This window comes from Pelmatolapia mariae, linkage group LG8, assembly GCF_036321145.2.
Source record: "Pelmatolapia mariae isolate MD_Pm_ZW linkage group LG8, Pm_UMD_F_2, whole genome shotgun sequence".
NCBI lineage: Eukaryota > Metazoa > Chordata > Actinopteri > Cichliformes > Cichlidae > Pelmatolapia > Pelmatolapia mariae.
The window spans coordinates 17,336,321-17,351,108 of record NC_086234.1 but is presented as its reverse complement, the minus strand read 5'-3'; the positions used below and the strand labels follow the sequence as shown (position 1 = coordinate 17,351,108).

Below are 14,788 nucleotides of genomic sequence, written 5' to 3'. Positions count from 1 at the left end.
GACATCTTAATTTGGAGTTTTTTCTTATATTCAGATGAATGTGTATGATCCCGTGTAAGACTATAAAGCACTTCTGAAGGTACTTTGTAAAAAATAAACTTTCTTTGATATTTTAGGTTTATATTGTGACCCAATTTTTAGGGTCATGACCGCCAGGTAGGAACCTATGTTATAGGTAATAGTGAATGAGTGAGTGAGGGAATGATTTCAGACACAACAAGCTGTTTCACTCCTTTTTTGGTAATTCTGCTGGGGATGCACCTGCATTAGCTGCTGTCTTTTACATTTTCAGTTATCATCTGTTTATATTTACTCTTGAAAAATCCAGCCTAGGAATGCAAGGAAAAAAAACATTTTAAAATGCAGCAATTGTGCAATGGAGTTGCAATAAAAAGGAAAATAAATAATATAATATAATAATCAGCTTCAGTTTCAATAATATAATAGTATATAAAAGTTAGTGACTAAAGATAATAAGCTTTGAAACAGTTTCTTTAGCTCTTTTAAACATTTTAAAAATTGTGACATTGACTGAAAAAAAAAGGAAACCATCTCACCTTATACAGGCCAACAGTGAGTAAAGCCAGAAAGGCCAGCCCTCCCAGGGATCCTCCAACGATCGCTTTGGTGAAATCTGGCTCTGGATACACTTCTACTTCTGCTTCTATCTGAACAATGAGGTGACAGAATGTGGATGACTTTCCAGCTCTTGCATAACTGAAACAAGAGGGAGTATTGTGTACTCACCTTGTATACAGGAGGACTACTGTTGGACCCTGTTGAAAAGTAGATGTACTGGGTTTCATCGTACTCCAGACTGGCTGTGCTGGTCAAGAGGAATTTGGCAGATTGAAGTCCAATCTTTAAAAAAAAAAAGAAAAAAGAATGCGTTAAGACTAAATGTCTAAACATTTAATGAAGTTCAAGTACAAGTACATAGCAACAGTTATAATTTTTTTTAAAAATTACCACAAATTACCCTTTAATTACCTGCTCTATCCATCCTGAACTGAGGTTGGCAGAGATTTTGTACGTCCTACTCTGCAGCCTTGCCATGAATGTGTTGCACTTGAACACTCTGCACCTGGCTACAGAGCAGTCCTGGTTTAAAAAGAGTGCACATGCTGTAATCCAGTGTAATGTGATATATTCAGTTCAATCCAATTTTATTTATATAGTACCAAATCACAACAACAGTTGCTTCAAGATGCGTTACATTGTTAGATAAAGATCAGTGTAGTGTGCAATGTGTTTTTAACTCTACAGTTAGTCTGATTTTCAACAGCTAAAGTGCAGAGGCCTACTTACCACCACTTTATCCTTTTGTATCTTTGGAACAAAATCTGTGACACCTGGTTCTTCATCATTTCCACTCTGACAGTCTGAAATCTGCAGTACATTTGATTTATGTATGCTTGGTTTTGCCATGATGTCACCGCACCATACATACCTACTCAAGAAGCAGCAAAAACCTCTGACATATATATATTACCTGTAGGCTGCTCAAATCCACCCAAATGTCTTTTTCACCAAGTTTCACTGGAACCCTGATCACCACAGTGAAATTAAGTGCTCTGATGTCATTTGTAACCTAAACAAGAAAAGAAAAGGACAACCAATCATTACATTCATTCTAAATCAAGGAACTTAAACAAGAAGTTTTTTCATACCTTGATTGACTGTTGAACTGGTTTCTGAAATGTCATCCCAAATGTGAAATTGTTGTAGCTAAGGGAGCTAAAAAGAATATATTAAAGATTAAATAAATACTATGCAAGACAACATCTGTTAAGTTCTAACTGACTTTTTTTTTTTTTTAAACAGAACAGCACACACCTTTCAAATGTCATAAAGATGCTGTATTTCACATCAATCCATTGCTTTTTGTAGAGTTCACTTGAAGGGGCATGCTCCTGATTTCCACTGAAAGAGTGAAGTGAAAACATTTGTATGGTATCTATGCTTAAATGAAATGTACTTGTACCAAAGGAACAGTACCTGGTGATATCTGCAGTGACAAAAATCTTCCTCTCAAGTTGACAGTTGGTTTTAATCTCATAGGAGGCAATGAAGGAAGCCTTAATTGATTGAGAAAGATAAGAGTGCTTTGTCTTTAAAACTCTCACTAAAAGTGAGAAAAATGTTCTACATTAAAAAAAACACATAAAAAACAAACCTTAGTTTTGCTCTTGAAAATTGGCTTGCCAATGGTGCAGTCTGTCTTTCCTTGTGATAAACCATCTTCACTGTCCAAGGAGTTGCACTCAATTCTTCCCTTTGTTAGAAAATAAAATGACTGCTGGATAGATTGGGAGAGCAGCTCAAGATCAACAATGAACCCATACAGACTTGATCCTGATGCCTTACCTGCTGAATGGTGAACTTCCTGTAGGAGAGTCCAGCTGGGTACGTGAGAATAACACGACTGTTGTAGGAGTTTTCTCCTCTGTTCTCCACTGTGACTGTGACATTCAAAAGCTCATCAATGCCCACTTTTACCACTGAGGATCTGGTAGAGTTTGAATGAGGATGAGATGAAAGGGTGGGGGTGGGGGAATAACACAACAAAAATTGCCATTCTATTCAGCTTTGAGCGTAATGCTAATATGCTATTTTAATATTTGTTTTCAGACTATTTGTCTTTATTCATTAGCTTAGCAATGAAGAATAGACAGAAAAGAGAGAGCAGAGGAAGACATGCGTCAAAGGGCCATGGGTGCAATGTGGGAATGTATTTTTACTTTTCTAATTTACTGAGTTGAGCGAAAATTTGCAGACGTAAAGAACCATTGAGGCTGTCATCAGTTTTTCTGGTTTTATTAATAGTACATTATGGAATTTGGGGAGGGGGCCGGGGGAGTTAAAAGTTTAACAAAGCACTTAAAATTTGTATTGAGGGGACATAAATTGTTGCAAAAGGGGATATTAAGGAGACATTCTGGTGATCTGTTTGTGTAGGACGATTCTCAGCAGATCAACTCACCTGGTGAAGTTGAAATCCACTTTCAGGTTATCAACACATTTGTTGTCAGTGCTGCAGTTAATCTCAAACCCCAACTGTGAAAGATGGCATGATGTAAAAAGCATATACTAAATATAATATTTACCGGCGATATAAAACATTGTTTAGGTGAATCAAATGTCAATTTTTTCATATTTATATTTTGAGGAAATCATCCTCATTCAGGATAGAGAATAGCTGTGTCCAAATTCATGGGCTGCATCCTCCTGAGGACCCGGCCTTCGCGGTCTACGTGGGCCGGGTCCTCAGAAGGTCGGGTAGGCCGGAACTAAACGGCTGTGGAATTGGACGGTCTAGCCTTCTGATTAGCGTCACCGCTGTCTCGGTGGAGTTTAATAAACTCGGCCGTCTGCTCCTTGCTATCTAAAATATAACAGGACACTGGAGTAAACTCTCGACCATCTCACACTTCTGTTTAATCAGTTTTCTGTTTGACGTTTATTCAGTTGTGTGAAAACCAAGGAGGAACCCACCCGGGGGATTAATAAAGTTTTATTTTATCTAATCTAATCTAATAACTTTAATCTCAGCCAAACCGATTTACTCACGAACAAATAAAACACTGAAAAAAGCCAAACAATAACATTTTTAGGTTGTCTAAGTGACTTATATATCATGTTTAACCTGAGTAGCGAAAGACGGCGGTGATCTGAAAATGATGTGCCGGGAGTTGTGCCATTCTCGGCGGCTTGAGTGACCCTCGAGCTCTCGGCTAGCTATCGAGCTGGTGGGTAACAGACGTCTCCGAAAACGTCGAAGCACTTTTGCAAATATGCGATGTCTTGATAAACCGAGCAGATATTTGAAGTTTACACACCTACATTCTCGCCTGAAAATATGTTAAAAGTTTATTTTGTGACCCACAAAGATTAATAAGAGTAATTTTAAAACTTAGTAGCTGCCGCCATTGCCGGAAACTGGAGTTTGGCTGGGCCGCGCTATGAATTCTGGGATATGGTAGGCCACGAAGGACACACCCGACCCATCCTTCAAATTCGGGGAAAAGGAGGACGCATTTGTCGGCTGCATTCGGAGGAGTCTACGAATTTGGACAGCCTTCGGCGCGTCGCTGTGACGTAATCGGTCTACAAATGCGTCCTCAGGAGGATGCAGCCCATGAATTTGGACACAGCTAATGTCTTGAGGAGGAGAATGGAACTTCTCCACACCTAGCAAGCTCCTTCTTGCTAGGTGTGGAGCTAACCCAGACCTTTGACTTAGCTCCTAGCTTGTCCCATTCGTGAGGAAACTGGACTAGCAGCTACATCCAGGCATGGGAGGGTCAAATCCTTTCTGGCTATGGTGCCAATAATGTGGCCTGTAGTGACTATGAAGTCAAAAAGCCGCTGTCTGATCTGATACAAAGTACACATTCTTTCATTTTCTTTCTTACTTTTGAGTCAAGTGGAGACATTTACCACATCCTTTAGCAAGCACCAGCTAAGAGGTGTCCTCTTGAACATGACTGACATGCGGAGGAACCGCGTCACCCTTTGCCACCAAAAGGACAAAACTAAAGTTGTTTTCATTAAGACTAGGCTCAGTTTTTTTAGGCTTACGTTTTTGTTTGTTTGTTTTTTAAAGTTCACTTACTGGATAAATTGTTGTTGTTTGAGCTTGCTGGGAAAGACTTGGTCTGAGATTTGTGTTGGAGGGCAACCCATAAAACAAAAATTCAAGATCATTGGAAAGTTCATTAAGAGCATCTTCTGGACAGGCCTGCAAGAAGGGAGCAGTGTTAAGTTTAAATTCAGATTTGGAGGAGTCTTAAAAATAAAATCCATTAAACAAAATCTTTTGTTTGATGAATTGGTCAAAGTATTTTTATCTAATATTGTTGTTAGGCTTTACCTCAATAAGAAATTTTACAGTTGAACACCTTTTTCTTCTTAAGTCAATAATAACTGATCCGGACTCCTCTTGTTGTTTCCCACTGATGTAAGCTCGTTTTTTTGGAGGCTTGCGAGTGGCATCCAGTGTTAAAGTATAATTAATCCTCGCTTGAGCTGGAATAAATGAGTGTTTGATTTCAATGCTGCAAATGTACATAAATAAATAAAAAGTTAAATTTCTTTGTAGTTCAGAAAAACCAAGGAGAATGATGAACCTGTCTTGACTGTAGATATTGTACTCATAGTAAAGCAGATTTCAGCTGTGTTCTCCAATGGTTTTGAGCAGTCTATATTCTGAGTAGGAATTTGGTTTGGGCTGAATGACACCTCAGCTTCAACCATTACTATGGGTCTTGATCTGGAACGTAGGAAAACAAATGAGAACAAGATTTGGCTCTTTAAATAGTACCAAACTAAAAGCTGCCCTTCAATTTTGGTGTTTTACTGTGAATTAGCGTCAGTCAAATATTTGCTTTACCAACATTTCAAAGTTTTAGAACATTACCGCTTTTTTAAGATTATCACTCTTATGTTCCAGTGGTGCAACTTCATCATGGTAATAGCCTCACTAAATAAGAACGATTTGAACATTATGGTCTTCTGAACTACACACCGTTTTATGACATCTTCTGCTTTCGGGTAATGTATGCATTTGTTCATGTTGGTTAGGAAAAGGCTACTGTTATGCATTTCATATTTGATTTTGAGATTTGAATGAAACCCACAAGAGCTGTGCTTAATCAGCCACATTTATTGCGCCTTTAATCAGCAGAGCACTTCTTATCCTGTGGTAAGACAATTCCAAAAATTCCAATGGACTGTGAGGATTTTAAAACAAACCTTAGTATAATGTGATAGCTGTATGCGGTTAAAATTCAATAATCCATTATCGTGAAAAACCTGATCATTTGTGACCAACTTAATATGCGTTCTTAGAATACTGAGCATACAAACTGACCTGAACTTTATACAATTAGTGTATTTATTAAGGTGGAACATCAACAAAGATTGTAGAATTACAACAGACAACAATAGTGCATGACTAGAGTATCTTGGACTTACCTCAGTAAGACAACTGTGCTCTTTGAACCCACCGCTAAATCAGTAAGTTCATCACCACTCTGGTCAAAAGACGACTGACTGATTGACACGCCAAAGAACTTTAGTCCTGACTGGACCTCAGAGCCAGTAATTCTCTGCATACATGGACATATTTTAATTAAGCTGCAGATTGTTTAGATATTGGATTTACACGATAGATGATTTTAGTCATCATTGTGAGTTCTTTGATGTTTGTACCTGTGAGTAAGTAGGAATGATTCTTCCTCCTCCTTCACTGTGGAATATGTAGATGCTGCCTTCACCATTATTCTCCAAAGGTGCTCCAACTGCCAAATCCATGAATCCATCTGAGTTTAGATCAGGCAGTACAGCAAGAGAAGAGCCGAACCTTCCTTTGACAGCTGCATGTCCTCTTAGTACTAATGGATCATCAAAATTACACTCAACAAACTAAAAGCAGGAAAGTGAGAGTGTTTTTTATGGTCTTCAAAAAGTATACAAATAAACTGATTAATTCCATGGCAGTAGTTAAAATGAAATTTACCAAACCAGTTAATCTGCAGACATAAACTCTTCCCTCTCTATCAGGCTCCATGTACATTGGGGCTGATATGAAGATTAGATCAGTGATGTCATCATTATTTATGTCCATGGTACACACCTCTGCCCCGAAATATTCACCAGTCTGATACTGTATAAGGAACACATTATTAATGAAATGATTCATGTTTTTTTTAAAACAAAAAAGGAAATGATTTATGATTTAAATGATTTCTGTTTTAGGAAATGATTTATATATAGTTTACAATGTAATTCAGATCTGTCTTGCTGTAAATACATACCTGTGATGAAAAGGGCTCAATCTTTTGGTTTTCAAAGCTTTGTCTTTTAACAGCGACCACAGCTCCTCTGTGTTTATATCTTGGAGCACCAACAATTGTCAGTGTGCCATTTTTGGTTATAGCAATTGCCATTGAGTAACCTAGAATTTAGGTAGTCAAAAGGGAAAGACTCCTTATTGTGCCTTTTTACCATTTTGCAAACTGATACACGTGTTTTGGTCAATTAATTGCAGTAGAGCTGTGTGTCTATATATATATATATATATATATATACATATATATATGTATATACAAAGACAGATATATGAATTCAATTGTTAAAAACTACCAAGATAACTGTCAGGCTCCAAAGACACATCCTCATATGTTTTCACTTTCTGGCCCTCTGTTGTGTATTGCATGTAGCCTCCCTTCCACTGGTTTGCACCAACAATAGACATTTGAATTCCCTACAGTGCAGACAGAAAATACATTTAAAATACAATTTACTTTGCATTTAAAATCTGGATGGTGTTCAGTTGTATAACTGTCTGTTTGCCTTCATGTCACAAAATGTGGCGCACAGGAAGCTCTCTTTCTATGACTAGACTGTCTGGTGAGTTTCAGGTAGTTTTAATTACCTCAGGCACATAAACTGCACTGAATCCCTCTTGAGACATTTCCATTTTCAGTGACTGTCCACTGGTTTGAGATCCTGTAACATAAAAAACAAGATGATAAAACACATTAAACAAATTTCACTTTGCAAATTTTGTAAATACAAATTCATTATGCTTCAAGTAATAGTTTCAAATGATTTTTTTTATTTGGTTTTTTTTTTGCTATTTATTATAAACAGAAAAATAAACTAGAAGGTAAAAAAGAGACACAATAGAACATTTACAAGTTAATTCTTTCAATCCTTTCATTAGGCTGGAAATAGCAATTAGCGTTCAGTTTCAATAATGTATAGTGATGAGATATTTTGCCATGACACAATAAAGTAATATAGTAAATAAAAAAATACAATGTATTTACAATGTATCTTATTTTAGTCAATCAGCAGGATAACAAACCAATAAAGGAAACAAAAATCTAGCAATAAATTAATGTTTGTACCTTCAATGGAGAAAATTTTGTCCCTCAGATTCTGTCTTATTATTTCAAGTGCGTTGAAGTTCTTCACTTGAAACACGTGTTTGTCTGAAGGAGATGATGCAATGGTGCGCAGTTCTCGTTTTGCTTCAGTTTTAGTAAATGCATTCCCCACCTAGGGTTGTTGGGAAATTTTGTTTGCATTGTCATGCTATGCAAAATGATTTGGTCCCTTTAATAAAATACAGTCATAAACTTTTCACCCCCATTATAATATATCATTTGCAGACATGAATTATACATTATTTGTTAAAAATATGTTTGAGTTTTGATACTACGCATGATTACATGCTCACTATAATTATAATAATAATACAGCTGTGCTGAGGTACATAATGCATTGGAAACCCCCTGCTTATGCAATAATTTCATCTGGTAACAAAAACTGTGCACTAGAGCCTTCATGGCATTGGTTTCAATGGTCAAGCAACTTTACACATTCTGCAATCTTAAATAATGGAAATACTTACCCCAATAGCAAATCGAACAATGTTTTTACTCTCTGCTAGCTGTGCTGCACTGTGCAGATGATTTCGATCATGGGATTGCCCATCTGTAATTACTATCAAGGCCTTCTTCACATTTGGTCTGGAACCTCTTTGTGGTATGAAAACTTTTTCCCTGTTAAATGAAAAAAAATCTAATGTCAGAACATCTCAAGAATTATTGAGTATTATTTCAGCATGCATCATTCTTTTTCATATTACCTTTCGATGTAGAGGGATTTTTGTACTTAGCAAATTTATTTATTAGAGGGTTTTTTTTTTTTCAAAATTAGCTTTGCAAGTATTTGAATTCAGCTTTTCTTGGGGCCATCTCACAATTAGTAGAATACCTCCAAAGACAAGTCTTTCATTGTCTCTTTCAAAAAGCTTGAACACATGGACCACAGTACTCAGTGTGGTCAGATTTACAGAATTAGGGAATAAATAATAATATCTTTGCATCCCTTACACAACATGTTTGATGGCCTTTGCTGTGTAAGTAGTTCCTCCTAGTTTTCTAATTTCTTTGATGGTAGTCTCCAGTGATCTAGATGATGAAAATTTTGTGCAGTAAAAATGAACCTGTGGTGAAGTAGAGAACTGGGAAACAGAAAACTACAAAGGAAGGGAGAAAAAATATTTAAAACATGTAAAACAGCCATGTTTTGTGAAGTTAAATGGAAATAATAATGAAACCATTTCATGTGCGTGTTAGTATTTAAAGGATTACAGCACCTCACCTGTGTATCAGTCGAAAGCAATGACTGGATTAGATCTTTCACAAACTTCTTCATTGTTTGAAAATCTCTAGAAGACACACTGATTGAACCATCCAACAGAAAGGCAATGTCTGCTTGGGGTGGGCACGCTTTCAAAGAGGTGGATTCAAAAGGAAATTAATTTTTAATGAGTTAATAGATGTTTTTAATGGCTTCAGCATACTTTCAGTTATACGAAACATAAAGTCATAATACAGTTTCAGTTGTGCTGAGATTTAGAGATTACACTATAAAATCGAATTAGTTACCAGAACTTAAAACATTATGCAAACTTGTTGCCTCAAAAAACTAAGTAATGCTTACTTAAAGAAGCTTTACTTATAGAATAGAATAGAATAGAATAAAATAGCTTTTTATAGTCATTGTACATGTACAACCCTAACTCTGCAGTTGTAAGTGAAAAAAAATAGTAAAGACATCAGGAATAAATAGCAAACAGAAGAGATATACAACTAGAGGAATATGTACAAAATAATAGAAAGGCACAAACATAAAAGATTTTGACACTATGATCAAGTTTTTTTGTTAGGCAGGATTTTAATGATTTGGGGTATATTTTCCAAGCTCCATGTACTGTTACCTTGAATAAAATCAGGTATGGGTGTTCCAAATGTACTAGAGTGATCCATCTCAAAGCACACACCGTTGTACATGGTGATACTTTTGCAGTCATTTGGAATGGTTGGACCACACACCTGAGAGGAGACAAAGTCAAGTTGTGATTAATACACTGGGTTGATTATTTCCATGTCCTTTAAGCAATAGTTTGCTCCATATAAAATCAACCAAATCTAAAAAAGAAAAAAAGAACAGAAAAAAAATCCCACATTGGCGCTCAGAATCTGCTTATTCCCCCCAAAACATTCAGAATTTGGTGATTTTTAATGAGCCTTTTAACTTGCTTTTAGGGTGAAGAAAACACATTCAGTTTTTCACAAAGCTTAAATGGTAAAAACCTGAATTACAAAGAAAAGACCTTTAGGCCCAGTTTTATTAATTTTTATTAGTTTCAGCGTATAAAGGTAAAATTTTGCATGGCTTTATTAAATATTCTGACGTTATTGTAACTCAACCCCTCCCCCCCAAAAAATAATAAGGGCATGCCACAAACTCATGATTTATTTTCTAACTATAAGAAAACAGAAGAATTTCATCCTCTGTGATTTTTAACAAAGCACTGGTAATGTCTGTAGTTCACCAACTCACCACAGTGTTTTGTGCTGTGGGATCACTTTTCATTGTTAAACCAAGCGACATGTTGACTGCAAAACCTGGTGCTGTAATGAAAGTATTCTATATTTGTTATAACACTCATAAATAACTTTTGACAATTCCAAAGTACCACAATTAAAGAACTTTTCCCTTTTTGATGACAGCTATAACAACTGAAAAATTAAAAAGAATAATCTTAATAATTGGCTTTTCTTTGCTTGGTGTACTTCATCAGTAATATCCTTTTTACTACATTACTGTTACATACTAAAATATTTGTTTTGGAAATCTACTCAAACTATGATTTGATTTAACCAATTCAATTCTGTGCTTGGATGTGGAAAGTCAAAGTTTCAGGACATCCTGTCAAGACAAACAGTTACCTACCTTCAAATTCAATATTTTGGCAGTTTTGGGAGGAGATGGTGCACTTATATATTTTCCCTCTTCCATTTTGTGAATACTGTTCAAGTGGTGCACTGACGAGCAAACTAAGGAAATAAATAACATAATAATGAGAATGATGTAAGTCTAGAGAGCAATAAGCTCAGAAATATTGTATGCTTGTTTAATTATTTCTGTTGGCCATAACAGAAATGTTTGTTCCAAAAAATACAAAATACATAGGAGTTGCAAATCCACATTAAACATAATAATCCTTGTTCTGTCTTACTCTGATTGTCTTTGCACCACCTGGTAGCCAAAACCAGCAGCAGAGTTCCTCAGGGTCTTCCAAGCCACAGGATCAATGTTGAAACAAAGTGCAGCATTTAACACTGAGAATTAAAGAAGAAAGAATGTCATAGTCTCATGTAATGGACGATTATGTAGTTATAGCACATCTATATATAAGGTATACAAGAAAATGTATACACTATGCGTCACTTTTTTTTTTTTTTTACTTCAGTGGGTTTTGTTTATTTAATTTTGTATTACAACTAGAGAGCAACAAAGTCAGAAACTCTGATTTAAGTTCTGAACATAGTGAATTGGAGCAATATTCACTTGAAAAACAACCATACATACATTTGCTTTTCTAAAGAACCGAAAACCCCCCCACAAAAAAAAACAGTTAGATGTGGAATTCCATTTGCTATATAGATTTTATTTAGTGGAAACACAGCTTGCAGATTTAATTAAATGTCAATTGTATTTTCACTATTTGGAGATGTTGATTACTAGAGAATAAAAGACTAAATCAGAAGGCACAAACCTGTCTTACCTGACAGTAAAGTTGTAACACTTATTGTCCACTCCATTGTGTTACTCCCATGAAAAATAAATGACAGATGAGTGAAGTACTACTTCTGCTGAAAGCATCAGAGGAGATGACACCAAAAATGCAGATATTATAGGGCGACTGATCAAAGCTAGGAGAGTCATTAGGAGGAAGTCTTATGTAGGAGGAGTTACAATGTTGACAGCTCTGTGTTTGATAAGACACACTAGACTGTGGTGGTGTTGCTTAATTTTGATCAAGTTCTTTAAACATTAAATTTTTCAGTAAACAACAATAATCCTTAAACAAGCCATTCTGTTTATTATATTAGTTTCTGGGCTCCCTGTTCCCTTCAACTGGAGTTGTGGAGAACTGGTTAACAGGCTGTCTTTCTTTAGGAGTGGTGAAGAAATCAGTGGAGAGATGCTGGTAAGTTTGTCTGGTCGTGGTGGGTTACCCCAGCTGTTAAGCTTAGGTTTGTCTTACAGGTAGTGTCTGTTACATGCCTCATGAGAGTTAATGGAGGAACACTGTTCAGAAAGCAAAACGTTTTAGTAGCAAGAAGCAAGCCCTAGTTACCAACAGAGTGGCAACGTAGAGAACAATGGCACTAGTCATCCAGTCAGCTCATGGAATTTGATCCTCAAATACCATGAACATGACAGGAGACAAAGTAGACGGAGAAAAAAGCAGGAACAAAACCCAAGCCTGTCCAACCATAACATGAATAACCAAATGAAACCTTCTATCTCGGGGCGATCGTGGCTCAAGAGCTGGGAGTTCACCTTGTAATCGGAAGGTTGCCGGTTCGAGCCCCGGCTTGGACAGTCTCGGTCATTGTGTCCTTGGACAAGACACTTCACCCATTGCCTACTGGTGGTGGTCAGAGGGCCTGGTGGCGCCAGTGTCCGGCAGCCTCGCCTCTGTCAGTGCGCCCCAGGTGGCTGTAGCTACAATGTAGCTTGCCATCACCAGTGTGTGTGAATGGGTGGATGACTGGTTGTGTAAAGTGCTTTGGGGTCCTTAAGGACTAGTAAATATACAAATACAGGCCATTTACCATTTATCTATTCGTTATCGTGAATATAGTTTCAGTTGTATGTATACAAAGCCTGACCTCCTCTGCACTCTTACTCAGTCATAAAATCTGATAATTTCCCTTTCAAAAAAACCCAAAGATGCACGTAGCATGAGTTGGTTGAATATCCCTGGATTCAATATGTGGGTACTACATGTCTATGGGTGAAAAAGGTAAATGAAAGTAAATGTTCTATGCAGGTACTGAATGTGCACATTAAGTCAAAATTATAGCCATTTACTTTAAATATGTCACCATAGCTCACTCATTGTATGTTCCAATTTAGGATTAAGAAACAGTATTCAGTAACACTTTGAGCATCTAAAAATAATGTCAGAACCCTGCCTGGCTGCTAGATGACTAACCAGTTGACTCTGCTACTTTTGACACCTTTTCATATCTGTATATGCTTACTAGTTCAGATTATGACCTTTCTCAGGAAGTCACCCTCTTTGTCTGCAAGTCCCCCACCAGTAAAGTGCACTTTTGTCAACATAACCTAACGCCCAATGATCCGAACACATCTGAGGTGCAAAGTTTCACTTTTTTTCAAGTCTCTCTGTGATTTCTTGTGAACTGAGTGTGATAAATTGAAACAGATGCAGATTAGAGCAAGCCTGACTGTGCGAATGTATGACCTTTGCTAAGCTTGGAGTTTTACCCAATTTGAAAACACAGACTTGCAAAATGGTCTTGGTTGACCATGGACCATGGTTTTGACACTCAGTAGTGTATATTACCCTTGTTTCTGGCTTGAGACAGTTACATTTACTTTATTTTATTTACTTTTTATATTTTAAGTAATATTTTGTATTCATTTGTGACACTGAATATGTTTAAATGTTCAAACTCACACTCAGCTCTTCAGATGAGTGTGAGTTCAATTTCATGCAATTCTTATCTCTTATTTTCTAAAACTGTGTATATAATACCTAATATATACATTTTATGACTGACTTTACTCTGCTTCTAGAAGTGGGAGCTGGCTCAGGGTTACGCTGAACACAACCTCACTTGGAGCAGGTTGTGTTCAGAGTTGCGATTTAAAATCTTCACATTTTCACTGATTTGTTTATTTACAGCATGTTTTAAGTATAATACAGATTGTGTATTGTAAATTGGCTTACAATTTGTGTATAAGTAAACCACAATTTATGTATAAGTTTTTAGGCCGTACCTTATTGGTACAGCCTAAAATGTACCAATAAGCTAGACTGGAGCCACAACACTGATGCTCTTTACAGGAAGGGTCAGAGCAGACTCCACCTGCTGAGGCGGCTGAGGTCATTTGGAGTCCAGGGAGCGCTTTTAAAGACCTTCTATGACTCTGTGGTGGCATCCGTCATTTTTTACAGTGTTGTATGTTGGAGCAGTAGTTTATTGGTAGCTGAGAGGAAGAGGTTGGATAAACTCACTAGGAAGGCCAGCTCTGTTCTGGGATGCACCCTGGACCCAGTGCAGGTGGTGGGAGACAGAAGGACTCTGGCCAAAATAACATCTCTGATGGACAGAGTCTCCCACCCCATGCATGTAAATGTTGCTGAACTGCAGAGCTCCTTCAGTGACAGACTGCTGCATCCTAGATGCATGAAGGAGGTCCTTCCTCCCTGCAGCTGTCAGACTGTACAATCAGAACTGCTCCCAACAAACATAGATGTTCACATCAGCGCTGTAACTTGGCACTTTTTTATCAACCGATTCACACTACCAGGGATTGCCTCTTATCTGTATTTAATTTTATTTAATTTTAATAACTGTACAGTACTCAGTTTTTGGTAACCATTGTCCTTGATGTGAATATGTAAAAGTTGTATGTTTCTGTTCTGTGTCTTGTGTACTGTTTGTTTGTATATGTGTCTTTCTTGCTGCTGTTACACCCAAATTTCCGCTTGTGGGACAATTAAAGGATTATTCTATTCTATTAAAACTACTGAATTAAGTGCAAGCTGTATGTCACATTGTTATTATTATTTTACTATTTTATTTTGTGTTATTTACAGATTTTTAATAACTACGTTATCATCATCATATGACCTGAGTGTATGGAGATAGTGTGGTGTCAA

The 14,788-nt window shown here is 36.8% G+C and overlaps 1 protein-coding gene across 1 annotated transcript; it reads right to left on the bottom strand.

The window, feature by feature from the left end:
* Positions 1-266: 266 nt before the first annotated feature.
* Positions 267-11,687, bottom strand: LOC134632950 (integrin alpha-M-like). The gene is made up of 30 exons (XM_063481832.1): positions 11,651-11,687; positions 11,102-11,204; positions 10,816-10,919; positions 10,423-10,493; positions 9,797-9,911; positions 9,178-9,305; positions 8,907-9,052; positions 8,423-8,573; positions 7,917-8,067; positions 7,439-7,512; positions 7,147-7,267; positions 6,819-6,958; positions 6,521-6,667; positions 6,214-6,426; positions 5,977-6,110; positions 5,130-5,272; positions 4,874-5,028; positions 4,616-4,741; positions 2,984-3,057; positions 2,368-2,509; positions 2,177-2,275; positions 1,999-2,078; positions 1,837-1,923; positions 1,671-1,737; positions 1,493-1,591; positions 1,309-1,389; positions 991-1,101; positions 748-861; positions 558-668; positions 267-329 (listed from the first exon to the last, which is right to left on the bottom strand). Exons 1-30 carry the CDS (start codon positions 11,685-11,687, stop codon positions 267-269), a joined length of 3,387 nt encoding a protein of 1,128 aa, XP_063337902.1.
* Positions 11,688-14,788: the final 3,101 nt, after the last annotated feature.